This window comes from Dermacentor silvarum, chromosome 7 (assembly GCF_013339745.2).
Source record: "Dermacentor silvarum isolate Dsil-2018 chromosome 7, BIME_Dsil_1.4, whole genome shotgun sequence".
Lineage (NCBI taxonomy): Eukaryota > Metazoa > Arthropoda > Arachnida > Ixodida > Ixodidae > Dermacentor > Dermacentor silvarum.
In genome coordinates, this window is record NC_051160.1 from 6,988,996 (window position 1) to 7,016,005 (window position 27,010).

The 27,010-nt window shown below is 46.4% G+C and overlaps 1 protein-coding gene across 1 annotated transcript; it reads right to left on the reverse strand.

The window, feature by feature from the left end:
* Positions 1–13,843: 13,843 nt before the first annotated feature.
* On the reverse strand, positions 13,844–26,216 carry LOC119457487 (calcineurin B homologous protein 1). Its single transcript, XM_037719072.2, has 5 exons — positions 25,992–26,216; positions 25,810–25,882; positions 24,943–25,133; positions 19,052–19,155; positions 13,844–14,184 (listed from the first exon to the last, which is right to left on the reverse strand). Exons 1-5 carry the CDS (start codon positions 26,056–26,058, stop codon positions 14,050–14,052), a joined length of 570 nt encoding a protein of 189 aa, XP_037575000.1. The 5' UTR covers positions 26,059–26,216; the 3' UTR covers positions 13,844–14,049.
* Between the last annotated feature and the right edge of the window lie 794 nt (positions 26,217–27,010).

Below are 27,010 nucleotides of genomic sequence, written 5' to 3' on the forward strand. Positions count from 1 at the left end.
AGCTCCCCTTACCCAATGTTCATTCTTTGGGTGTGTTATTTATTTTGAATAAATAAATAAATAAACTAAAAAGAAATTCACTTTTATTTAGTATCACGACATGACCTGCAAAACCAAAGCAGGCCTTTTGGTGCTCTTTTCAATCCTATACAACTGAAATGAAACCATTTGACATGGCAGTTTTCATTGTCACAGGCAATCATTCTGCCTTTCTCGGGTCCCCTGCAAACACAGAAAGTCTCAGCTGGAACGTCACATTCATCACTTCTTTGTGGGTCCTGGTGGTTGAGCACGAGAGCATTTGACACAAACGGCCCCAACGCTGCGGCTGAATCGTTGTTTGATCCTTTAGGAGACTCGAGGTCCTCAACCTTGTTGTGCAAGTCGTTTTTGCTGTCCGAGAACCACCGTGCGACGAGCTCTGGCAACAAGACGGTTCTGAAAAAGCTGCTTGCCGTTAAAATCAGTGGTGCAATGAAGCTGTCGTCTTTCTTGATTCTCTGTACATTGATTTCTTGAGCATTCCACAGAACAAAATCAGCATAACTTTTCTTGCACACGAACATTTGCACTTGAATCTGATAATAGTAGCGGTGAGTTGGCTTCAACTTCAGCTCACCATCAACTTCTCTCACACAACTGTTTGCGTCTTTAAGCAAGTCAGTGAGGCGTCCATCTTTCACCTTCCATGGGCACTTCACTTCTACTACACCTGCACCACAGCAGCTGCACTCGACAAGCATGTCGGGGGTTGCAGCTAAAAACAAATGCTCCTTGCAAATAAAAAGTCCCGCTTCTTTGAACTCCGTGTCATTGTGAAGCACTGTAATCAACTTCCTGTATTTTGCAAGAGCCTCTGCTTCTTTCTCTCTGCCGTATTTGACTGCAGGGACTGAGAGTTTGTTGGAGTGCGGGGAGCAAATGCGGCTAATCAGGCTTTTGGACGGAGCAGTCAACTGCGTGTGACACACTTCATAGAGTGTCGAGGCAGTAATGCGGCCTGTTCTGTAAGAAAACCAATTAATGCTTCTTGCCTGGTTTCGTGTACGTTGCTCAATGCTGTGAACTGCAGCCTCGTTGATGACAAGACCACTGAAAGTCTTTTCACACTGCTCCATTAGTTCATCATAATTTAGTTTCACTGCTCGTGGGTCATAGAGCAGGCGCAGATCAGCACCATTGCAGGTTCTGACAGCTGGCATGTACAAACTGCTGTACTTGGATTTGGTGCTCAGCACTGCTGGTCGAAGTCCCGAGTCAGTCACAACGCCGAAAAACGTACTCCACTCGTCCTCTGTAGGGGGTGGTGCCGGTTTCCTCGCAGAAAGCTTTGGAGATGGGTCGAGATTTTCATCCAGTCGTCGCTTCTTCATCGTTGCAGATGCGAAATCCATTTCGGCAACAGGCTGAGCCTCGATCTTGCGGACATGTGCAGGAAGCCAGGCGTTGCTGCTTTCTGTACATGAACGTTCCTCACGCGCACGGATCCCGTACTCGATGTAAAAGAGTAATGCAGCAACGTGGGAGCACGCCTCTCCGTTTCCTGCCATGCACAAACAGTGGGCAGCGAGTACTTCGCCATCGCTTTTGGCACATATCCAGGCTTTAACTGGTGGGATTGACAGGCTCTGTGAGTGATTGACCTGCATGAATAAGAAAACAAGTCAGTACTGCACACATCATCACAGATCGAAGGTAAGCCTTACCTGAGTTAGGACGACAACTGCTTCCGGGCCTGTTTGTTTTACCCATGGCTCTCTCACCCATCCGCTAGTCACATAATTATGCCCTTCTAGAGACTTGTATGACTTCAGCTGCTTTCTTGTGAGAAAGCTTGTCCTGAGCACGAGAAAATCGTGTATGTCGCACATGTTGACCCGCGGCCAAACGTCTGCACTGATTAAGCAGTCCCGGGCGTCGAGCTCGAACGGGTCGAATCCGCATAGATCCACCTTTTGCGCATACCGCTCTCTGTCCGCGTCGCACAAGCCACTCGAATAATTAGCGTTCGTCGTCACGGACTTGCCTGTCATCGGCGTTACGATCGCGCTCATGTCAGGAAAAATAAAGCAGCTTGGCGTCCATGCACGCCAAATACGTCAATGGCGTTGACGATGCCGCTTTCCTGTTCGGAGGACTTCAAAATGGCGGCGACCCGCGTGTGACGTCTGCAGTGACGTCAGATGAATACTCCCTATACCTACTCCCATAGCAATATATAGCTTGTTCGCTGCGTCTTTGCGCTAGAAAACTTAAATACGCGCAAAAACGCGTAAGGCTTCTTCTTCTTCTTCTTCTTTTTTTTTTTTTTCCGTAGCTTTCGTCGCCCTGCTCCCTCATACGAGAGGGTTACATTTCCTGCGGCAAGTGCATGGGCCGCTGTGTTTTCCGCTGTGTGCGAGCATGCAGCCGTCATTGGCCTTTACGTCAACAGATTCAGAATTGTACAGAATATTTCACCGCACAGCATAGATATGGCATGTGTATACGCATTTTAAGTAGTGCGTGCAACTCATTTCTGCTTCACTTACGCCGGTGCAAACAGGAACCTCACAGAATCTCGACTGGTTGGTGTACTAGTGATGCAGGAATGAACTCCGGTCTTGTTCAGTGCATAGTGCACATAATAAATTTCTCAGGACGCGTGAACTGCGACGAGAACTGTCAGCGCCTGCAACAAGAGTTTACTTACGCGGTACTGCGCAGTGCGCACAGCAGTAATTCATGCTTGTCAGCTGTCTGTTTCGTGCACTCTGTTGCGAGTCGGTGGAATTTCACTGCTGTCATCAACCCCTTCGTGTGTACATTGCTGGTTTGGGATTCCACAACAAAACAGCAACTACCAGCCTTCCGTAATTGCTGGTTTGGGATTCAACAACACAACAGTAATTACCAGCCTTCCGTCCCAGGTGAAAATTTCCAACTGGGATCCAACTGGGATCAGCTGGGATGAACTGGTTCCAGCTGGAAACCAACTGGTCCCAGTCATACACCAACTGGTCCCAGTTGGAAAGCAACTGGGTAGCAACTGGTTCCAGTTGGGATCCAACTGGAACAATTTCCAGTTATACTGGGAGTGACTGGACCCAGTTGGGATCCAACTGGAACTTTGACTAGTTGTACTGGAATCAACTGGTTCCAGTAGAGAGGCAACTGGAACTTTGACCAGTTGTATCAGTAGCAACTGGAACCAACTTAAACATTGGCCAGTTGTTCTGGTAGCAACTGGTTCCAGTTTGAATCCAAATGAAATGGTGGCCAGAAGTTTAAATGAAAGCAAGTAACATGCAGTAACATGCAGCAGCTAGTCCTACTTATACTGAGCAATTAAGTTTGGCAGTTTTAGCAATCCTAGCAAACATTCTAATAGAAGTTTGTAATAATTAGTCTAATACGTCAGTTTTGTATTAGTTGTATAAGTTTTGTATTAGACCAATAGACAGACGGACAGACAAGAAACTTTATTTTGTCCTAAGGGACTATGTCATAGACCAATAGAAATTTCTATTAGTCGTATTGATTCACCTATAAGACCAAGAGGCCGTGTGTATTAGACTTGTTAGTCTTTTACAAGCAGTGTTGCGTGTCTACTAGTTTTGCTGGTCTGATACAACATGTACTGCTAGATTCCGCAGCTCTTGTTTGCTGGTGAAAGTTAATTGACAAAAATTAGACTAGCGGACCGCTTGCTTACATGGAGGGGCTTCACTGAGCCTCGCCGCGATGAGTCGAGGAAACAGCTAACTTGATATCGCATATAAAAGGCCGTAATATTTATTGACATCAAAGAGCAGTATCGCAGAGAAGGGAACACGGCGGGTGGGAAGGATATAAAACTGCGGCCGTAGTCAGCCGTAGTTGGGCACAGCACGTGTGCAATGGCGGCCGCCATGTCAAGGCGAGGCGTCACGCGAGGCGTGCGTGCGTGTTAGTGAATGAACGATGACGCCAGGCGAGCTACATTCATGTACCGCCTGGCGCGAGGCTGTTTGCCGATTAGCTTCCGACCCTTCACAGCCATCCCGGCTCGTGGAGTGTGCCCCTTTTGTCGCGGTCGAGAAGATACAGTTCACATCTTTTCGCAGTGTTTACTTTCTGCTGCTCTCCTCCAACGGATAGCTAGTTTGTTTAGTCTCCCAGGCGTTCCATTTCAGACAGTCCGTTTCTTGCACCCTTTGCCTATAGCCAGGCGATCAACCAGTTCGTGCTTCTTCTTGTCGAGTGCTCATACCAAGTTTGGTTAGCACGCTGTGATGCGGTTTTCGGGGGGGGGGGGGGGGGGGCGGCGCCGGGTCTTCACGAAGTGCTTGGAAAAGCACGGAAGGAAGTCTGGTTCCATCTCACCCGGGAGCGGCATCACCTAGGCGAGAAGAAGTTTCTCGAAGTGTGGGCTCGCCCAGCTGTGATTTTTGAAGAGTCAGGTGGAAAGCTTTCCATTAAGTTATGATGCATGCTTCTAAGGTCACTCGACTGGACAGCATGCGCCAGTCGATCCACGTGTTTCCGTTCGCCTCAGTGGAACACAGAGTTGGAACCGGTGCTGGCGCAACAGAGTGCGCCGCGCCGCGGACGGCTTCTGTTGTCTCCATGGTTGTTTGCCTTGACACGTGCCTTTTCCGTCGAGGCAATCCAGGGATCTGATGGGCTTGTGTCCCTGACGACCGACATGGCTGTTTGTGTGAAGCGTGAAATAGCACGGTGTGCGCCGCTCCACAGCGGCCCCCTTGTCCGGGAAGGACCGTTGGCCCAAATCAAAGCCCCCCACCCAGTCAGCCCGGGTAGGGGGGTGCCGGGGTCAATGTACCGAATGATGCTGGGTTGTTGAGTACATGAACGCTCTGGGGCGTGGTACCTACGAGTGCCAAGTCCCCTTCCCATCTGACAACGGCACGATGTGTTTTTAAGGAACCCGCGGTGTTAGCGCCTGCGCAATCTCATTCGTGCAGTAGTATATTTGGATAGTTTCATCTATGGCTGCTGTTGTGACTTCAAAACAACCCAAGGCAACTGTTTTACCCCTGTCCTTCGGGGCTTTGTGGATCTATCAGCGTGCATCGATGTGCAGTGTTCTCCCCGGCGCCGATTTACCATTTCGAGGTAATTATACTTCTTGTTTATGCTTCTATAGTACAGTATGAGGTGTTTTCTTCTTTTTTTATCCTGACGCTGGACGTAAGTACTTCTGTACAGTGCCGTCGGGCCGATTGCTGTGTGCGTTGCAGCAATGATCGACATGCCTGTTTCCGACAACGCTGTGCAAGATTTGTGTCAAGAGTTCTTTATATCTGCCTACTGTTTCGATGGAACACACATCTTATGTTGATTTTGTGTTCTTTATAATTGTCGTATCGTGTCACGTGGCGTCATTTTTTATTATGATAAACATTTTGAGCTAGCATAATATCACACTGTCCTAAAATTAGTTTGGTAATTGCGGAGCCACATTACTCTAACGTGGAAGCAAATATTGCCTTAAACGTTTAGTGGTAGAACTAGCACCCCTGTTTTTAACTGCTTATATATGTGTGTATTTTTGTGCCCAGGTTTTTTTAACCACTTCCTCAAAAGGACGTCCTTTGGTCGAAGTCAACGAAAAGCTCTCAATCAAGATTGCTGACCTGACGAAGATCTCGGAGGAGGAATCTGTAAAAATACATGCTGTGCTAATAAATGCTTTTAGAAATTTTACCTGTTTTTCGTTATGTATATATATATATATATATATATATATATATATATATATATATATATATATATATATTGTAACGTAGATCGAAGACGGAGTCTTAAAAAATAGATGCTTCTCTTTAATGGCGGGCCAGAAGAAGAACGTGCAGCCTACGCGCTTCGTCGTCTTTCACGGCGCCGACCTTTGCGCGCGCCGTCCCGCTGTGCGTGAGCCCCACATCATTGTCTCAATTGCCCCCCGTGCGAAAAGCGACCGTCTCGGTCGCGTCAAAAAGTTCTGTCAGCCATGACAAGAAATGGAGTTCCTCAGGTGCATCTGGGCGTTCACGTACGCGCATGGTATGGTTTCATGCGTACTACATGAACAACTTCAGCGCGAGGACGACGACGGAGCGAACGGGGGTCGGAACTGCAGGGGACGACTTCGTAAGTGACGTCGCTGAGGCGGCGTGTAACCTTGTAGGGACCGAAATACCGGCGGAGCAACTTTTCCGAGAGTCCACGGCGACGGATGGGCGTCCAGACCCACACGCAGTCGCCGGTATTGTAATGGACGTCGCGGCGACCCTGGTTGTATCGAAGGGTGTCGGTATGCTGTTGGCTCCGGATACGATGTCGAGCAAGCTGGCGGGCTTCTTCGGCTCTTTGTACGAACTCTTCCACGTGTTCGCTGGTCGGGCTAATATCATCCACAGGTAGCATGGCGTCAAGTGTTGACGTGACGTGGCGCCCGTATACAAGTTCGAACGGCGTAAACTGTGGAGTCTCTTGTACAGCAGTGTTATACGCGAAGGTGACATAGGGTAAAATCTCGTCCCACATTTTGTGCTCTACGTCGACATACATGGAGAGCATATCAGCCAGCGTTCTGTTCAGACGTTCCGTTAATCCATTGGTTTGAGGGTGATAGGCAGTGCTCTTGCGGTGAGAGCTATGTGTTAGCTGGAGAACGTCCTGCATAAGTTCGGCTGTAAATGCTGTACCGCGATCCGTGATGACAGCAGAAGGCGCACCATGTCGCAGGACGATGTGGTGAACGAAGAACTTGGCCACTTCATACGAGTTTGCTTGCGGAATAGCTTTGGTTTCGGCGTACCGGGTTAAGTAGTCGGTAGCGACGACTACCCATCTGTTGCGCGAAGAGGTCACTGGGAATGGCCCAAGTAGATCCATTCCTATTTGTTGGAACGGTGCTTGAGGAGGGTCCACAGGGTGGAGAAAGCCAGCCGGTTTAAAGGGCGGTTTCTTGCGGCGCTGACAATCGCGGCAGGTCTTCACGTAGCGTTGAACAGAAGAAAAAAGCCGGGGCCAGTAATACTTCTGTCGTATCCTTGCTAATGTCTTAGCGAATCCCAGGTGTCCCGCGCATGGCTCATCATGGCAGGCTTGCAAAATGTCTTGGCGCAGCGCCGACGGCACGACAAGGAGGTACGTATTTGGACCGCTTCCGCAGTTTTTCCTGTAAAGGACGTTGTTGCGCAAACAGTACGATGATAAGCCGCGCACGAGCGAGCGAGGTAAAACACCTTCAACTCCTTGAAGGTGCTCGATCAGCGGCAGCAGCTCAGGGTCAGCGCACTGGTGCTCAGCCATCTTTACGGCGTCGACAACGCCGACAAATGGCAAGTCATAGTCAGGGTCCGACGATGTCGTAGGGAGCGGTGCGCGGGACAAACAGTCAGCGTCACTGTGCTTCCTTCCAGATCGGTAGACAACGGTAACGTCGTACTCTTGTAAGCGCAGGCTCCAACGGGCTAGTCTGCCTGAAGGATCCTTGAGGTTGGCAAGCCAGCACAAGGCGTGGTGATCGCTGACAGCCTTAAAGGGTCTACCGTACAAGTAGGGTCGGAATTTACTAATTGCCCACACAACCGCTAAGCATTCTTTTTCAGTGGTTGAGTAGTTTTTCTCAGCCTTGGTGAGACTGCGGCTTGCATAAGCAATATAGTATATATATACTATATAAATACACTTTTGATAGGCTTCTGCACGGGCCAGTTGCAATGGGGACCAACTGGGACCAATTGCAATGGGGACCAACTGGGAATTGTTCCATAAACCAGTTTAACTGGAACCAGTTGCATTCCCAGTTGGAAATTTTCACCTGGGGTAGGGGCGCAATCGCAAACAAGAGACGTTTCTCGCGCAGACTAAGCCTACGTTCACACTTGGGAAGCGGCGAGCGGGCGGAAATATCAATCCGGCCACGAACTCTACCCCCGCCCGTGTAGAGGCCTCCAAAAGGAGGAGGAGCGTCTCCTGCTCCGTCTCTTCACGAACACTATGCTGTGCCCGGCGGCTCCTAAACATTTCGATCCGGCCTTTACTGGAGCTTGCCCGCACTGTGCGGAGAAGTCTTCGGACCTCTACCACATGGTGTGGGCTTGCCCATCCAACCCTGCCTTTTCCCCCTTACCCAACCCTACCCGGGAGGACTGGGAGGCTGCCCTGCTTGGCTGCTCAGACCTACGGGCCCAAAAGGCCCTGGTTAAGCGCGCCCAGGCGGCGGCTACTGCCACTGGGGTCCCGTACTAGGGACTCCACCTAGTGTTTGTAAGGGGCGGCCTCTTCAGGGTCGCCCCGAGCATACCTCCTCGTACGTTTTGTCGTACAAATAAATGTTTTTCACCACCACACCGGGCGGAAAGGCCTAAGCGGCCGGAAAATTTTTTCCGCGCCTGTCCAAGTTGTTCACATTTGTTTTGATACCGCCGCGGCCGCCGCTGCCGTTTTCGTCCAGATCCATCTAGTCTGCGTACGTTTGTCGGCGTGGTGGCGCTCATTATCGCATTATTTCGAGCGGCATGTTCATTCATTTACCCACGTACCGTCATCAAAAGTGATCATTTTACGCAACTTCGCGTGCCATCTGCGACCTTCGGTAAATTCCTCGTTGGCGTTCCGTAATTCTCCTCACACGGGCGCGGTAGCGCTGAGTCACAGGTTGGTGCCTAGGCGTGATAATATTTCTTTAATAGCTTTTATTAGTTGTAATAACATTTCATCATTTCGTATTGTCGGCGCCTCCAGGACACCAAAGGGGCAACGGGAACACCACAGCTAAAACCCGGGCTGGCCCTTGTGTTGGGGCTCGCCAAAGCCTGCGCGTCCTACGTCAGACCTACGCTCCCAATCTATCGTCGCGACGAGAAAAGCACCCCGCGACTTCTGCAACCTACCGTACACGTGCGAGGAGAATTATGGAGCGCCAACGAGGAATCTGCCTAACTATTGTCTGCCATGGAAGTGGAAGAAGAAACCTACTTGTTTTCTAGAAGTGGACAATGAATAAACGGAAGACGCGGACACCTCGGAAACGGCGGTGGTGGGTTCGCCTGGCTTTGCAAAAGCGCGAGAAGTTGGGTCACGCCAAGGCTTCGTTGCCGCACCTCCGGTCGCGCGACGTTGAATACTATCGCGAGTATTGCGGACAGTACGTTTTAGTGCCACTCTTGTCGTAGAGCAAGGGCTGGTTCTTGATCGCGTCGATCAGCATTACAGCCTACACTTTTGGTGTCATGGTTTTGGTGCCCGGTGCCATTTTACGACAGGTGGTTTACATGCTAGTGTAGCTTCCCGTGAAGCAGAACGACTTTCCGCCGCGTTTCCGCTTCGCCATGGCGAAAAAATCGGCCCGAGACCGATTTGGCTCGCAGCCTGTTTTTCTGCCTGTTTTGCCGCCTAGGCGAGGTTTTGCCGCTTCCTACAGCTTCGAGACAAAGTGTGAACGTAGCCTAAAATCCTGCGCGAGCGCGGCCTAACGGGCACCTGAAGGGAAGCGGCGGAAATGTATACCGGAGATTTCGACCCCTTGGGGTCTTTAACGTGCAACCTAAATCTAAGTAAACGGGCGTCGAGCGTTTTCGCCATCATCTAAAATGTGGCTGCCGCATTTGTTGCTTCATTTGTTGCGCATTTGTTGCTTCAGAATGCGGCCGCCACATTCTCGCCCAAAACTTCACAGAGTGTGAAAGCCTTGACAAACACCGTGACAGTTTTTTCCATATGCAGACATGATTCGCTGTAAATTACCAACCCAAACGGAAGCGCCCAGGAATTAAATTGTGATAGTAGCACCAGTTTCATGAATTATGTCAGCGCGAAGCGACGAAAACAAAGGGTGGGTAAGTAGGGGGGGGGGGGGGGGCGGAAAAAAATTCGGGGGGGGGGGGTTGAACCCCCCCCCCCTGGCTACGCCACTGCTGGGAAGGCATAGGAGTGAGGATCAACGGCGAATATCGCAGCAACCTTCGGTTTGCAGATGACATTGTCCTATTCAGCAACAATGGGGACGAATTATGACAAATGATTGAGGACCGAGAAAGTGTAAGAGTGGGTTTGACGATAATATGCAGAAAACAAAGGTAATGTTCAATGGCCTGGCAAGGGAACTAGAATTTAGGATCATCAGTCAGCCTGTAGAGTCTGTAAAGGAGTAGGTTTATCTAGGTCAATTACTCACAGGGGACCCTGATCATGAGAAATAAATTTACAGAAGAATAAAATTGGGTTGGAGTGCATACAATATAGGCATTACCAAATCCGGACTGGGAGCTTACTACTGTCGTTGAAAAGAAAAGTGTACAATCATTGCATTCTACCGGTGCTAACACATGGGGCAGGAACTTGGAGGTTAAAAAAAAATCTCGAGAACAAGTTAGGGACCGCACAAAGAGAGATGGAATGAAAAATGTTAAGCCTAACATTAAGAGACGGGAAGAGAGCGGTGTGGATCAGAGAGCAAATGGGGATAGCCAATATTCTAGTAGACATTGAGGAAAAAATGGAGCAGGGCAGGCCATATGTATTGCGTAGGATGGATCACCGGTGGACCATTAGAGTTACAGAATGGATACCAGGAGAAGGGAAGCCTCGGCAGAAAACTAGGTGGGGTGATGAAGTTAGGAAATTTGCAGGAGCAAATTGGAATCAGCTAGCGCAAGACAGAGATAATTGGAGATCGCCTTTGTCCTGCAGTGGACGTAAATATAGGCTGATGATGGTTCGATATCACACACATTCGAGCAGTTTTGCCTCTAGATTTGTCAACAAATGAGATGCAAAGCATTCCACTCTACTCATCTATTCTATTCTACTCATCTTTTCTATTCTTACCTGATAATAACATCCAGGGTCCATTGTGCAGTATGGACCTATTAAAGGCAACACACTGCTGTGCAGCCTCAAATGGCAGCTGGAGCTACGACAGGGTTGACTGCACAAGATTGTCGAAAGGTGCAAGCGCCACCACTCAAGAGTCATCTACTTAAAAGCAGGGCTATTCCACCCTTACCACAGGAAAACATTTGCACATATTCCTGCACAGTTGACTGCACTGTACACACAATGCCAGTCATTACTTTCCTAGTACTATATCAGTGGTACTACTCTGGGGACGTCCATCATTGTTAAACACCAGTCTATATCCATTTGATCCACATCCCTACAAGTTTTCAACTGCACTCGTGGAACATGACGGTGGACTGTCTTAAGAGGAAGCTTTAGCTCGGGCCCAACTCCGGCATGGCCTATTCAAATACATGTAAAATGCAGAAACGCTTTTCTGAGATAACCCCTGGACTAACTTTAATGAAATTTGTTGCATTTGAGAGAGAATGTTAAATTTTAGTGATTGTTGGAAACGGAATTTTGATTTACGGCCTCAATTTTGTTAAAATAATTTTTTTTTAATTCACAAGTTCGAAAAAAGAAATCGAAGCCCGAAGTTTACAAATTAATAGCTCTGCATCAAGAACAGATATCGCGTTTCTGTAAATGGCATCTATTAGATCATTTAAAGCAGACAAACTCAACATGTATTTATATCTTACGTGAATTTGTTGCATTGTATTTCCATATTACTAATTCACAGAGCTGTGATATCATTTTTCATTGCTGAGTTAGAGTTGTAAACTTCATAGTATCGTCTTAAAATTTGTGATGTTTGCCTTTTGTTAACAAAAATTGATGATCTAAATCAAATTCGAAACCAATAGTCACTAGATTTTAAGTTTTTCTTTTGAATGCACCCAACCTCGTCAAATTTGGTGCAGTGGTTGCCGAGAAAAACGACTTCTCCTTTTACATGTATTTAGATAGGGGCACTCCCGAGCTAAAGCTTCCTCTGAAGTACTAGAAGAGAAACTTCGGGGAGTTGGTGGGAATTCATGTTAAGGAAAATAACAGCGCAAGATAGACAAGGACACAGGCAAAGAAGAACACGACACAGCGCCTCTGTTGTGTTCTTCTTTGCCTGTGTCTTTGTCTATCTTGCGCTGTTATTTCCCTGAACATGAACTCCTCTTAAGTTCTAATTTCAGCTAATTCACATGCCTTGCGCATCATTTGAATTTTTATACTTTACCTCTAATTAGCACCAATGGCATCTTTGTAGGTACAAAAGCTTGCTCCTACAGAAATAAATATATACCATGTAATACTTAGAGATATTCGGAAGCAGTGCTAGAAGCAAAAGAAAGTCAATGATACCTGACATTTCATAAAAGAACAAACGCACAGGTACAAATAAAGCAGATGCACGCTAATGGCATGCAAGTGTTGATAACACAAAGTTGTAACACACTACTGCAGAGTTAACAAATTTTCAATAACATTCTGTCACTTTGTGCTGCAGTAAATATTGAGGAGATAATAGTGAAGTCGATCATTGTCAATTTAGGGGGGTGGGCGTGCCAAGTTTGCGAAGGTAGAAGAGTGTTCGGAGCATACCTATATGCTGTGTCTCTCCCATCAAGATGTTACATGACAAACTAATGCCAATACTGCATCATATCCCGCAGCTGGAGGCTCAGTGGCTACGTTGATGCACTGCCAAGCACGAACAAGGCTGCGAGTTTGATCACGACTCTGGAGGCTATGTTTCAATGAGGGAAGGAATGCAAAAACGCTTGTGTACTGTGCACCACAAAGAACCCCAGGTGGTCAAAATTGATTTGGAGCGCTCTATTATGGCGTCCTTTTATAACCTACTGTGCAAAACCCTACAATTTATTTAAGAAGTTCAATTTAAATAAAGCACATCCATTTAATCTCACCCTAAAGGACCACAGGTTATAATGAAATCAACTGTCATGACATATCAACAGCACATAGTAGATACCTCTGCAATAATTAATAGTTGCAATACCTCTGCAATAGACTCAAGTTAAGGCGATAACACTGTCCTTAACTGACCTCTTTTCCTTTCTGTGGAAAAAAAAAATAAAAATGCTGTAAACAGCCAGGGTCAAAACTGTGTTAAACAACAGTGGCCTTGGCAGTTATGTCACTCCATATCTGTGCAGCATCAGGACAGACTGCTCTAAGCTTTCGCCACTGATGCAACTACACATGTGGCAATGTTCTTGGGGAAGTGTTCAATTCAGCTGCCATCACAATACTGTATACCTAATTGTTAGTGTTTCTCAATGTGCACAATTCCTTCGTATGGCGATGACTGACATGGATTAATTTGCGGTTTCACATACATTGAGCCCTTCTGATGAAATGTGTTAGCCTAAAAGGCTGCACACAGCCACTGAATGGAAAGGATGCTGCATTTTTGGACAGCCGTTGTGCTGGCAGCACAAAGTAAACAAACCTTGCTACACTGCCGAGGCGACTGAGGAACAACACGTCAACTGTTTTTTTTAGTCAGCCGAGCTGACCACACACCGCTTGTGTCTCTGTGACAAGAGCTCTTTAAAAGCATGTAATCAGTGCAGTTTCCTGCAATTCCCAAGCAAAATGGACCGCGAGAGATGATGAGAGTCACATAAGCGTCAATAATGCTAATGTACTGTCCAATAAACTGAATCAAAAGTGTGGGACAAAGCAAGACTGGATGCTACTTTGCATGGCATAAGTACTCCCACCTACAGTAATAATAAGTTGGCTTAGTCCCCAAGAGGATAGCTGTAATGGAGTTTTGGGCAGAGATAATGTGTTGATTCTATTCCAAAGCTATTCCATTTTGCATTTTATCAGTAGTCTGAGCAGCAATCTGCCTACGTTATCATGATGACTGGTTTGCCACTGAAGGTGGACGATAACAAAGGAATAGAATTGAGCAAAAGGAAACCTTACATTATATTGCCCCTGCTGTACTTGTTAAGGAAGTGTAAATTTAAAGAAATGCAGACATATACACGTGATGTTTGGTGTACATAAGAAACATATTTGATCTCTCAGCGGTACATGTAAAAGCGATACTGGAATGATTGCCAGCACATAGAAGGCTCTGTAAAAGTCTCACGACAATGAAACAACAGCAACAAGAAACAACAGGTCTATGGAGGCGGCTATAACTTAAATGGTGAAGGAACTGGGCAGGTGGGTGCGAGGCTGCCTGCAGGCACAGCCCTAGTTCAGGAACCGGATGCTCATCTTCTCTTCCACGTCCGTCTTGTCCAGCGTGGCACAAAACTCTTCAAACGAGATCATGTTGTCGCCGTCCTTGTCGGCTTCCATTATGGTCCTGTCTGCAATGCTTGCCAGCTACAAGCCAAAAATGCACCAATCACACACTGTGCAAATAATATACAGTCGAACCTATTTACAACAATATAACAATGAGCAGCTGATGCACCATCAACTTTTGCATGGGTTCTATGGCGAAATAAATCACTTACTACAATATTCCCATGCTGTGTTATCAGTTATAACAATTAAATCTGGCTACTGGGTGAGTGTGTTGAACAGAAAAGAAAAGGCAATACTTTCGTATTAAAAAAAAAACAACAACACTGAGCCGCTGTAACTGCCCCACACCTTTGTTGCACTGCCCTATGCATCGCAGGTCCTCTCGCACCTCTCCCTTCCACCCCTCATACGTCAGTGCAGTCGACTTGTATATCGTAGGGGTGCAAGGGTGATGGGACGAAGGTGTGCCGAGCAGGGTGTGTGGTACAAAAGCAGGTGTGACAAAGGTGTGGGGTCAATGCGGTGGCTCACATTTTTTTTTTCAAGGATTTTTCATTTTTCTTACCTTTCGGTGCACACACCCAGTAGTAGCCAGATTTAGATGTTATCACCAATAATATGGCATGGAAGCATTGCAGTAGGCAGTTTATTTCACGATAGAATACATACAAAAGTTGCATTGGCTGCTTGTTGTTACATTCATGTACTGTTAAAACCAGTAATGCTGTAAGTGTATTCAACTGTAGTTCTTTCTGTCCAGTTAAAATGTTTGGATCCTTGTCCCCTCTGCTTTTTGTGCAACCTGGTTATAAGAATGGGATTTTTGTAGGACTTCAAGTGGGTTTGACTGTAACACAAGCATAAAATGGATTAACTGTTTGTGTTTGCATGTATTTTGCTGGGTGTACAAAGTCTGGATGAACCATAGATCTACTGAAGCCTGCACTAGTGCTGGGCAACTTTTTCTTGACAAGGTTGCCAGGGCACAGCCCGAGACGCTCCAATTTCAGGTAGCTAAGTGACAATGACAACATGCTGAAAATTTTGTGCTTTTAACATTTAAATTTTTTCTAGACATCTTTCTTATTACTTTTCAAAACTTGTGGTGCTCGACCGGGAGTCACCTAAACCCCCACCCGGGTCTGAGGATCCAAGCCCTCGGGGGGACGATCAGCTCAGCCACATATGTTTCGTGTGCCCGAAGTGGACGCTCATTCAGAGGACCCAGACAACAGGGAAGACTATTAAGGCAAGAGCCTTTGATGGCTCATGGGTAGAAAATTTGACCGTCCGGAAAATTGTGTGCCACCAAAAAGTGGCACCAAAACCCACAACCATTGGTGGGAGTCGAACCCACGACTTTCAGTGTTACTTAAGGAAAAGTTAATTAAGCTCCGGTTAATTAGGATTGAGTTAATTAAGGCACTAGAACCCACAACCTTTTGTGGGAGTCGAACCTACGAACTTTGGTGTTAAGGTGAAGTGAATGAGGACACAGTGAATTAACGTAGAGTTAATTAAGGCAACCGAACCCACGACCTTTGGTATAAGTCAAACCCATGACATTTGGCATGCATTGCACCCACTACCTTTGGTATTAATTAGGGCAAAGTTAATTAAAGCACAGTGAATGAAGGTAGAGTTAATTAAGGCACTTGAACCCACAATCTTTGGCAGGAGTTATAGGAAGTAACAACACATTCGAATGAGAAAGTCAAAGTAATTCAATGAATGTCTTGGGAGCGCGCAGGCTTTCGCCTTCATCCTCTTTGGCGTATGATAAAGCGACTGTCCACTTTTTATACGCCTACCTTGGCGATGTCCAACTACTACACCCTATCCTCGCAGTGTGCATGAGCCGGAGCGCCCGCAATTCAAGGGTGGCAGAACAGTATCAGAAAACGTTGTAACACACCACCATATGGTTCCCAACGACCGTGCTACCAGGGCACTGTTCCTTCAGCTCAGTATAGCCTCCCACCATGCACATGGAGTGAGCCAGGTCTCAGTGACCCTCCAGAACAGGAGCAGTGAACAGGTTCGTGCCCGCCTCAGGTCGAGGACTCTCGGTGGGGCCGGCCCGCAAAAGGGCTGACCAGGAGAATCGGAATTCAGTAAGCACTGTTCGTATCACTGTCCGAAAGCTTCTCACGGTCGGCTTGAGCCGCCAGGAGAGCGGGGATGCGAGTTCCCAACCAAACAGACCAATCAGGTGAGCACCTGGTCTGATTGGGGGCAGACAACAGCAAAGCTTTTACCCTTTTCCTGCTGTACGGCGCCCTCGGAGGAAAGAGAGGGAAAGTAGCAGCCCCCCTCCCCCCCGCACTAAATTTGAAGGGGACTTCACTACGATGCTGCCCCTATGCCCAAAACGTATTGCACTATGGCACAGCGACGCAATGGACGAACGCAATTCCCACAATATAAAACTTTCAATTACCTTTTACAGTTGTGTGTCGATAGCTAATGTAAAAAAGGGAAACAAGCTCATCTTATCTAATAAACCGATATCACATCTGAAGACTATGCTTTGCTTAGAAAAGCAGTTTTGATGCAGCCAGATGGCTCACTAATGAGCTCTTTGGTATGTATTCAGAAGTAGCGACAAACGGATGCACGTAGGTCAACACTGAGATAAAACAGGGGCAAGGCATGAACTTGACCAATGTCCCTTGAAATATTTAACCAGGGCAATTTAATAGCTCTATTTGAGCCAATAAAAGAGCCACTAAAAGTCAATATGATACCAAAAAGACAAAGTTGCCCTTAGGCTGACTAAAAATGTGCTAATTTAGTGACTTTCTCATTAGGTTCCCAAAATTAATTAATTAAATTCTGGGGCTCCAAGTGGCAAAACCACGATGTGATTGTGAGGCACGCCACTATAGCAGACTCCGGATTAATTTTGACCACCCAAGGTTGTTTAATGTGCACCCAACGCATGAAAGTTTTTGCATTCCGCTCCCATTGGAATGTTGCTGTCTTGGCCAGGATCGAAACCACAAATTTGTGTTCAGCAGCGCCGCAAAGTTACCAAAACAGCTGTACACAAAAGACGACCGGCTTTGGGACATTGCCAATGAGGCGAGCTCATCAAACAACGATGGTAGCGGAAGTGATGAGGACAACTGTATAAAGGTGTTCATGGTTGACTGTTAGTGATTGCATTATTCTACACAGTAGTCTGAGGCTTAAGTGAGTGGCCATAAGCCTGACTCATATAAGGCTTGCGCTCTGTAAAGAATCCTAAAGAAAGTGCGAGCTTTACATGAGTAAATACAACACTTTTCCACTCAACCACAAGCGCCTCCACACCTGAGAAACATGCTCACGTGAGTGCTGGTACATGCAAATAAGTTTATGCACCACGTTTCTGAGAAAAACTGACTAAAGCCTCTCAACACAGCCTGGTATTTGGATTTACAGCTTGTACTGGTAGTATTTGCAAACAATGTAGTGTTGTGTGGTTATACTGGCTGCAATGACAAACTGCTTGGTAATTAAACATCTGAGACCCTGCAGTCCGTAAACTTTTGTGGACGAGTGCACATATGGTCCTCGTGATTCAAAATAAATGCATTCCTGATCTGTAATGTACACTATCCTTCCATAACAATTTCATTACGACAGGAAATTAAGATGAAATGCTCTAATGCTTCAAATTAAGGTGATCAGACTAGGATGAACGCATACAAAACGGCAAGCAGCGAAAGTTATTCACAATTTGCTCGTCTGCTAATCTGAAATCTCTATTGTGTTGCTAGCCCATCTTGATTGGGCTAGTATACGAATGGCATTTAGCAAGATGCACCTCCTGCTTGCTCCATTTTGAGAAAAACAGAATTGTCAGCTGGTCCGATTTCACACGTTTCTTTTTTGACCTTGCCAGTCATGTCATAAAAAAAGTCTAATAATGAAGGCGTCTTCATTGAAAACTTTTGTATCAGGGTTATTTCACATATGCATGCAGGATATGCTAGTTCTCCTCAGATCAACGAAGCTAAGCAGCATTGTGCTTGGTCAATATTAACGGTGTTTCAATAGTGAAAATTTATAACAATGTCAAATACGAATATTTCAGAAAAATGATCTTTCAATACTGAATCGGATATTTCTCATTTCTAAACAAAGTGAAATAGAAAGTATGAGCGGAGACCGTCTGGTAAAAAACTACGAGGCATATTAACCTTATTTGATAAATGCATATGATGATGTTTGCAACTGGAAGCCTACTGTAAAATTCTGAGCAAGCATCCCCCCCCCCCCCGCCGCCCTTATAAGTGCCGCACTGCACATTGTTCTAATGGAGCAAAAATGTGGCAAGACTGGTTAAACAATAAATTGCTTTGCCTTAAAAGGCTGCCTCAAAAGCAAGGCATTCTTAATGAATGACTGCAAGTTAATGAGCAGAAGTTGTCTGCCCCGTGTGTTTGCCCAGAAACAGGTGCACAACAGCCTCGGCTCTCACGCAGCACAATCATTCGGGGCGGTCCCCATTTGCATCAGTCCTTCTCCCTTACGACTCCAATAATTGTCATTTGAACACAAATGAATACTCTACAATTTCAAATAGTGAACTGTTCAACTGAATAGGAGTTGAATAAAAAAGGCTATTATCCAATTTATAGTTGACATTTCAAAGGATGGAACACCCCTAGTTGATATATTTGGGAAGGAAACCACCTGGATTCTGATGCCTGCCTACACAGCAATGACAATAATGGTGCCTATGGCAAGAAATTTCCTATCAGCCTCCTTATTTAACAACAAGCATTTTGTTCCAGTTTAAAGAATGGTGCCTCAATATCAAGGACTCCTAGAAAGAAATGCAAGGTGTTTTGTAACTTAATATTGTGGATGTTGTGGGCGGTAAAAATGATGTGCTCCACCCCCTTCAGCAAGACCCCTGACTATCATTCAAAGTCAAGGTAAGATAACGCACCTGTTCATCGGAGATGTTTGCACCAACCATCATGTGCAGCACAGCCAAGAGCTCATCCCTGGAGATTTTGTTGTCGTCGTCGAGGTCGTACATCTTGAAGGCAACTGGAAGATAACAATGTGATGCTATATAACAATGTGATGCTATATAACAATGTGATGGCAACGTTAGGAGTGTTTGTATCCAGATAATTTTTTGTATCCTTGGACTTGCTCGCATACACAACAAAAATTCAGTCTTAAGTTTTGAAACCAAAGTACATGTGACCGGAGTTGTGTCTGGATTGCATCTGTGCAACATTTGTTACTTCACACACACTAAGAACAGTGCTCCTCAATTCACTGTGCTTCAGAGCACCAGGCATGCCACAGGAGGTACGAAACAGGTCTTGGTGACAAACTTTGAAACTCAACTAATACTGGCTTTGAAACTTCTGTCAAGCACTGTGCACACCGAGTGAAGCTTACTCCTCAAGCTATGTTGGAGGAAGATTATAACTAGTCCGCAGCACTGTGAAGTAAGGACAAGTTGTCAAGTTGGTGAACTGGGCTATTATGGGATTAATATTACTAAGTAAACAGCACAAAGGCTGACAAGGACTTAAGCGAGACTTGCTGGCCATTGCATGCACTGTTCACATTGTAAGGATACACCTCACCAAGGAATCTGGAACCTTAGATCATCATGAGTCCCATGGGAAGATGAACATGTGGCCCAGCAACAGCTTTTGTTACACAAGTAGCAGCTTGTATACCTTCAACAAATTGTGTACTATCATCGCTGAATGGCGTCAAAAACATTCAAAACCCTAAACAGAGACTGATGCAACACCATGAAAGAGGAAGGCGAGGGCTAGTTGGAGTCTTGTCCTGCCTGGATGTGTTATTTGTCTATTTTTGTTACTATTTGTGCCGTGATTAGTGCCTCCCGGCGCAATTCAACATACATGAACCATGAAAGTGGCTACTGTTTTGTATACCAATTCATGTATGTGCTTCATGGCTTCATTCAAGGCGACCACTACCAAGGGTGGATCCAGGGTAGTCTCCAGGGAGCCTCGTTAAAGCAGAGAAAACTGAGGGTGGGTGGGCTTGCTGCATGCTCCACACTTTCAGCCAGCGTGTCCCAGTGAAGGGCGCGAGCCCTGTTCTGGATCTGCCAGTGACCATTACATCCTGCCTTATTACAAAATGTAACCTCAGGAGATAAGTTAACCTGAAGGCTATTAAACCAGCAGAAATATGTGAGCAGTAACCACACATTGTTGCAAAATCCACCAAAGATTCTCCTCATACCTGGTGCTCGCACTAGTATTTGTGAATATTTGTACCGCCTGTCAGTTTTACCTTATGTTACTTTCTCGGGTCAACAAGCCAGCATGCCTCAGAATGAGCATACAGACTAAAAATTGGGAAATGCTCAAGCTTTGCCTTTCAGAGTAGAATGCGATATAGCATTCAAAGATCCCTGACTGCTTCTCACGCTTCTTGGCAAAGCTTCTCAAGCTTCCTGGCAACAGCAGCTTATGTAGCCATAATGCTTACCGGGAAATGCTGGTGGCAAGCACTATGCACAAAAGCGAGGTTCTAGTTTTTTTTTTCTTTTCCCCGCCCGGTTGGCATCGCAGCTCCTGAGGATGCCGCAGGGCCGCGCTATGGTTGGTAGAAAGCACTGGGCGCGCCGCTGTGTGATTGGTAGAAACACAGCACGCACCGTGCTGGGATTGCTAGCGAGTTTTCACTCACGCTCAACGCCGTGCTCACTGTGTAACAAGGCACTTAAAGCTCTTGCTTTAAAACCCTGACTGCATTCTTTACATCAAAATACTGCACATGCTATTGCTGATTATGAACTTCAAAGGAGAAACCTAAAGAAAGAAGGCTAACTAATAGATTGGCAGACCTTTTCTACAAAATGCCTGCCGTTTTTCCAGCTGTCATGCTTCATGAAATGAGCAACAGTATGAGGAGACAGAGAGAGCACGAGCAAAAACACAGGAGAAAGGCAAAGGGCATCACTGATCTTTAAGACACTGCTTGATGCTGTGACAGAAAATGCTTGTCCTGTTTTGTTTTCAGGCTCTCTGACAAGTTAGACAGCACAGTTGACAAGGGTCCAACTTGTGCACACTCTGGAAGGCATTTGAGCTGTCTACCAGAGACACGATGGTAGATAGGCAGGTGGAAGAATGCGCCACCTGTGCCGTTTAGCCGCCAAGTGGAGAATGAGGACATGCCTCTCTTTTTCCACCAGGGCACGCTAGATGCCACGAAGCTTTCGGCTTCTAGCTTCACTGTTCATCAGTGCTGAGTGGTATGGTTCTTTTGCTATCTTTGCGTTGCTATCTTTGTGTTGCGGTCCTATTTCATTGCTGTTGACCACATTTTCGTTCTGAGTGTTTGGAATAAGTTCATTGAATGGGAGGAGATGGGCAAGCATTGTTACGGCTGCTGGATAAAAAAAAAAATGTTGCGCATGCCGTGTGAATCGAAAACAAAGTGATCTGCTGCGGCATCACCGGTCGAGGACTGTTGTTGGGGACTGGCTTCCAAAAAGCACAAGAAATGCGCCACGAACATAGTCGCCCGTAGGAGCCAATGTGTCCTATCCTCGACAGGTAGCGCCGTTCAGGCCAACCAAGCGGCCGCGAATAACACTACGGTGCTCACACTGGCTCCCGTTGCAGCTCGCCTGACGCTGCAGACCGCAACTTTTTTTGTTATCCAATGGCCGTGGCAGTGTTTTGTACCACATTGTAACTTGGGGTACAAGTCGTGCAAGCAGGTGTCTCTTTTTGCTGCTCCGAAGGAAAAAGACTGCTTGAAAGTTTGATGATGATGTATTGTGTTTAGTGGCGCAAGGGCCAGGTATGGCCATAGAGGACCACGAAATTGCTTGAAAGTTTGACGAAAAAGGCAGGTGGAACGATGCAACACATGATCCTTTCGCGGTGTTTGAAAATTTTAGGACATGCTATTCAGCGAAAGGATCATGTGTTGCAAGCAAAAGATTTTGCTTGTGAAAAACATTTTGAAGCACGATTTGTCACAAAATTGTAAGAAGCACTATACACAGGACATATTGCGCTGCAAAGGGTTGTTTTGGCAAAAGACGCAGTTTCAGCAGTAGTATTTTCGGGCTGCCTCAGACACTTGACCAAGACTTAAAAGGTAAGAAAACTGCCTGCGAAGCATGTCTGCTCTTCCATCAGGAAATGTCACCGCTTCACTTATGGTGATGCGTTATGCTCTGTTGGCTGCTGGTGAGGAATTAACGTCAGATACCCAGGGCACCACCTGGATCGAACTCCATTTCATCTGGCAGCACCGTGTCCTGCAGTACCAATGCAGATGTAGCACCAGCACTGTAAACTCAATGTAGCACACAAGCTGCATTCTGATAAATGCTTAAGCTTTAATTTACTCGTTCATTATTGCTGCTCGATGTACTCACTTCTAATGTTTAAGCCTGGATGATTTTTGCTACTGTAAGAGAAGTGCGACGTTTTCACGAATCGAGACAACTGTATTTTCATTACGCATTGAAAGTAAGCCTGTCGGAGCACGCATCAATGACATATTCCCTATATACTTACACGATGGTGCCAATAACTTACCGTAGGTACATGTTCTCTCAAGAAAGCAATGAGTAAGTAAAAAAAGTGTAATGAATGAAAGCGTACCAGGCATCAATTTACAAGTGCGATTAGAATGCGGCCACGAGATTGGCTTCCTGTCATTAATGTGCATAAGCGCATCGCCAATGTGGTGATTGTGCACGTTGTAATACCACATGCTGGACTCTTATTTATATAACAACACTGTGAAAAAGTCTTCTTTAACGAGCATGCAGAATTTAAATGACCATCAGCTCCACCTGAAAGCCTTTCTAACACTGTGACCAGAGGCCAACCATTCAGAACAGCTTACATATAAGCAGAAGTCGAGCTAGTTGGCGCACTATTAGAGTACAGACTCTATCACACTCGTGTGGAAATGGAATTGTTGAGCAGATGGCTCTAAACCGCACCTGGGACAGCTGGTGGCAGCCGCTGGTTCAAAACTAGTTGAGAGATTGCCAAGAGCTCGCACTGCATGGCCTTATAAAGGTGCTCAACTGTATGTTCTCCATCCACGAGCAGACTTGCAGCTTGTAAATATTGACACTGCTTGCAAGCTGCAAAACATCCATGCACCTCCACCAAATAATGTTACGTGTAGCTGATGCCCAAGGCTATTTACAATTTATTTACATGGAAGCCAACGGAGGCCAAGATGGTAACGCTATATCAAGCGCGAATGCATCATCTTCCTGCTTTTAGTGCAGCCCCACTGTGGCGGCTGTTCCGTATCAGTATTGACAACGTTGCCCACGCATGTCACGTGCGTGCTTGTGTGCTTGCGGCCAACAAATATTGAATTCAATGACTACCGCCTGATGTTGCATGCATGATCCACAGCCAGTAGCCTGACCATTCCAGAGAAGTGTTGGTCTGTACACGAATTTAGAATCACGCTGAAGTGCTTTAGCACTACTCAGCATTTACTGCCTAAAAGATGTGCTATTGCTATTTTCACTCTCTGCTGAGTAACAGAAGTGGCTGTGATTGCCGGCAAAATGGCATACAAGGCAATAAAGTAAACATTCGAGTTGTAGCATATGCAACTGCTTGTGCTCCATTGACAAACATGAAGCCACCAAAACTGGGCAGCTACACAGGACACTGGGCAGTGACAGGGGTGAGTTGCGACTTCTTGACATGTTGCAGTGCCTGCTCTAATTTACTTACCTCTAGTAAAGAGCCCAAATGTAACCCAGTTGCACATCCTTGTGCACTTACACAGAAGAACCCTTTCAGTCTTGTATGGAGAATCAAACAGTAAGCATGGCATTCAGAAAATGAATTATGCATGCTTATGTGTCTCAATATGTGTAATTATGAGAAAAGCCCAAACCGCATTCACGCGATTTTGTGCGCGACGGCGACGAGCGACGGCTTCGAGCGACGAAACGGGCCGTCGCGCGAACAGATCGCTTGGTCTTTTCGCTCAATCGCTCGGTTCTAGAAATCTAGAATTCGTCGCTCGTCGCCCGGAAGTGCTATGAGCGACTAGCCAATAGCGCGAAGCCGGAACTGGATATACATCAGTCAAGTACTACCGATTGTCGCACGGAACGAGCAAACGACTAGATTTTGATACGTGCAAGGATAATAACGTAGTGCAAGACCTTTAGAAATATTTATGCTGCTCTTTACACTAAAACACATCAACTTAAATTAATAAAGCAAGCGTCACGCCAGTTTCGGCGAGTATTTGCTGCCCTCATACCGGCAACACCGGGGAGACGTCGCTCAAAGTCGTCGCTCGCATGCGGTGCGACTTGTAGGCGACGAGCGACCGCGACAGCCATCTCCATCGCGTCGCTTGTCGCTGTCGCGCTCAAGATCGCGTGAATGCGGTTTATACTAAAAGCAGTGCTGCTATAATCTAGAAATTACCACATCATGGTTTTACACAAATATGCCTCGTTATTTAAAGCAGCTAAATATATTTAGAAACAAACAAGTTGTGCGCAGAAGACGCACCACAAAGAAGATACACGCCCAAATGTTTATTCCTAAACATCACCATCTAGCACAACGGCGTGCGAACGTGCTTCCAGGCCACACAACCAGACTAAGCCTGTAAATTAAGATAACTATGAAAAAACCTCAGATTGCAAAGGTATGACACTCTGTTAAAGGTTTTAAGAAAAAGTCTACATCATACATGTAACTAAGTCATAGTTTTAAACAAACAGTGCTTTTAGAGTTCTTGTGATGACATTGTCATATAGAATCAAGCACAGTATTTCAATCTTATAACGTCACCATCAATGGTGATACTTACAGTGCAGCTTTTCTTCGCGGCTGTTCAGTTTGTTCTCCTTGTTCTTCTTCAGGGGTCGAAAACGTGACAGCACCCGGACGAACTGGCGGAAATTGATGCGGTCGTCGTAGGCATCCATGAAGAAGGCGTGGACAATGCGGTCGCCCAGTGGATTGATGGCTAGCTCTGGGATTCGTAGGAAATCTTCGCGGCTGTAAACAATGGAAAGCTCAACGTAAACTTGGAGCCTAACAACGCAACGCTAGCGGTTTCTAACATGGCTCCGACCAATATCAACGCCCAATATCTAAACCGTACCGCAGCCGTTCTCAAAGAGAGATGATGCATATGAAAATACTGCAAGCAGCGGCCCGTACGCTAGAGGCCCGTATGACAAGTGACAACCCTGAATCCTAAAAGGAACGGCAATCTTCTAGCATATTTGCACACAAACGGATGGAGAACTCTAAGCACGTCACATTGACCAGCATGCTCGTATATATGACACAACGCGGCAAGCGAAGATCCGATTCTACTACAGTTTTTAGTTAAGTTCAGCTGTACAACGTCGGCATGTGTGCATGATGGAGAGCCCAGGGAAACGGATGATAAAAGACCTTCACCGGCGCTATTTCGTCTAGTTTAACGCAACACTGAGCCGAAAGTTATTAACTACACCTGTGCACTTTGACAGCATGTCGAAACAGAGCTGTAGCTAAGCTGTCACGCTACAGACAACAGACATTTACGTAGACTGCCTTAGATCATACAGAAAGTGTTCGACGGACCCTACGTAACGAACGTTGTCGGCACAATTCAGTAGCCGTACACAGAGAAGGGGCCTCGCTTTAGTTTATGGTTTCGGACACCCTCTATGCGCTCGCTTACCTAAGTGTACCGTTGTCAGTCTTGTCCAGGCTGGTAAATCTGCTGTACAGCCGCTCGATCTGGTTTGGCGAAACTGCAAGAACGACCTCGGATGAACGGGGGGTTGTTCAAAGACCGCGACAACGGCATTTACAAGTGCTCCGGCCATGGATAGGGTTTTAAAGACTCTCGAAACAACTCACAGCCAGTCTCCTGCTGGATCTCCTGGATTTCCTCCTCTTGGAGCATTAATGAGGACCGGGTGCCCATGGTCGCGAGCGAGAAAGTTCACCCGGCTGCACAACGATGTGGGACCAACTACACAAACGGCGGGGAAACCCAAAGTGGCAACGATTGTGCGAGGCACGTACGAAATAGGTCGCGGTGGCCTCGACGTTGCCGACGGGAATGCTGACCTTGGTAGTGCGCGCACTCCGCGCACACGACGACGCAAGCGCCCCGGAAATAGTATTCTCCGCTACAGAAAGTAAGCGCTGCATTCGCCTGCGAGAATTTGTGCGCGACGTTGCAGTTGTCGCGGCTTTTATTCGAGACTGCCATAATATAATTTCAAGTAACAGGCTAAACTATATATGTGGCGACAAAATAGAAAAAAAAAAGACGACGATGAGAGAAAGGTTTTTTAACAGCGGAGCTGTTTGAGCTGTTCATAGAGTTAACATAACCAAAGGGAAAGCTCCCCATAGCGCCACTAGGGTGGCTAGAATTGCGCGGCATTTCTTACCTCCATGGATCCATGGTGTGAAAAGCGCGGTGCGCCGCTGCCGCTAGGGGCGCTGCTGCAGGGGGCGCGCCGCAGCGCCCCTGCAGCAGCGCTTTTAGAACAGAGGGCAGCAGAAAAGGGGGTGGAATTGGTGCATTCATTCATAAAAGTATGAACTGGCAAAGGGTCAAACAGGAATGCAAGGAGCATTTATGGCTAAAAGGGAAAGTTGCAGGAGAGCAGACACTCCTTGGCTTTGTATACCTGTGGACAGGAGCAAATGCCAAAGAGGAAAACAAAAAAATGCTGGAATGCATATCAAGTGACATTAATGAGCTAGGAGAAGGGTGTGAGATTATTATACTAGGAGATATGAACGCACACATAGAAGACATGGACGGGTACACAGACTCAACAGGCAACATGATGCTGGATATGTGTGAAATGCATGACTTAGTTGTATGCAACAGTACTGAGAAGTGTGAAGGGCACATAACA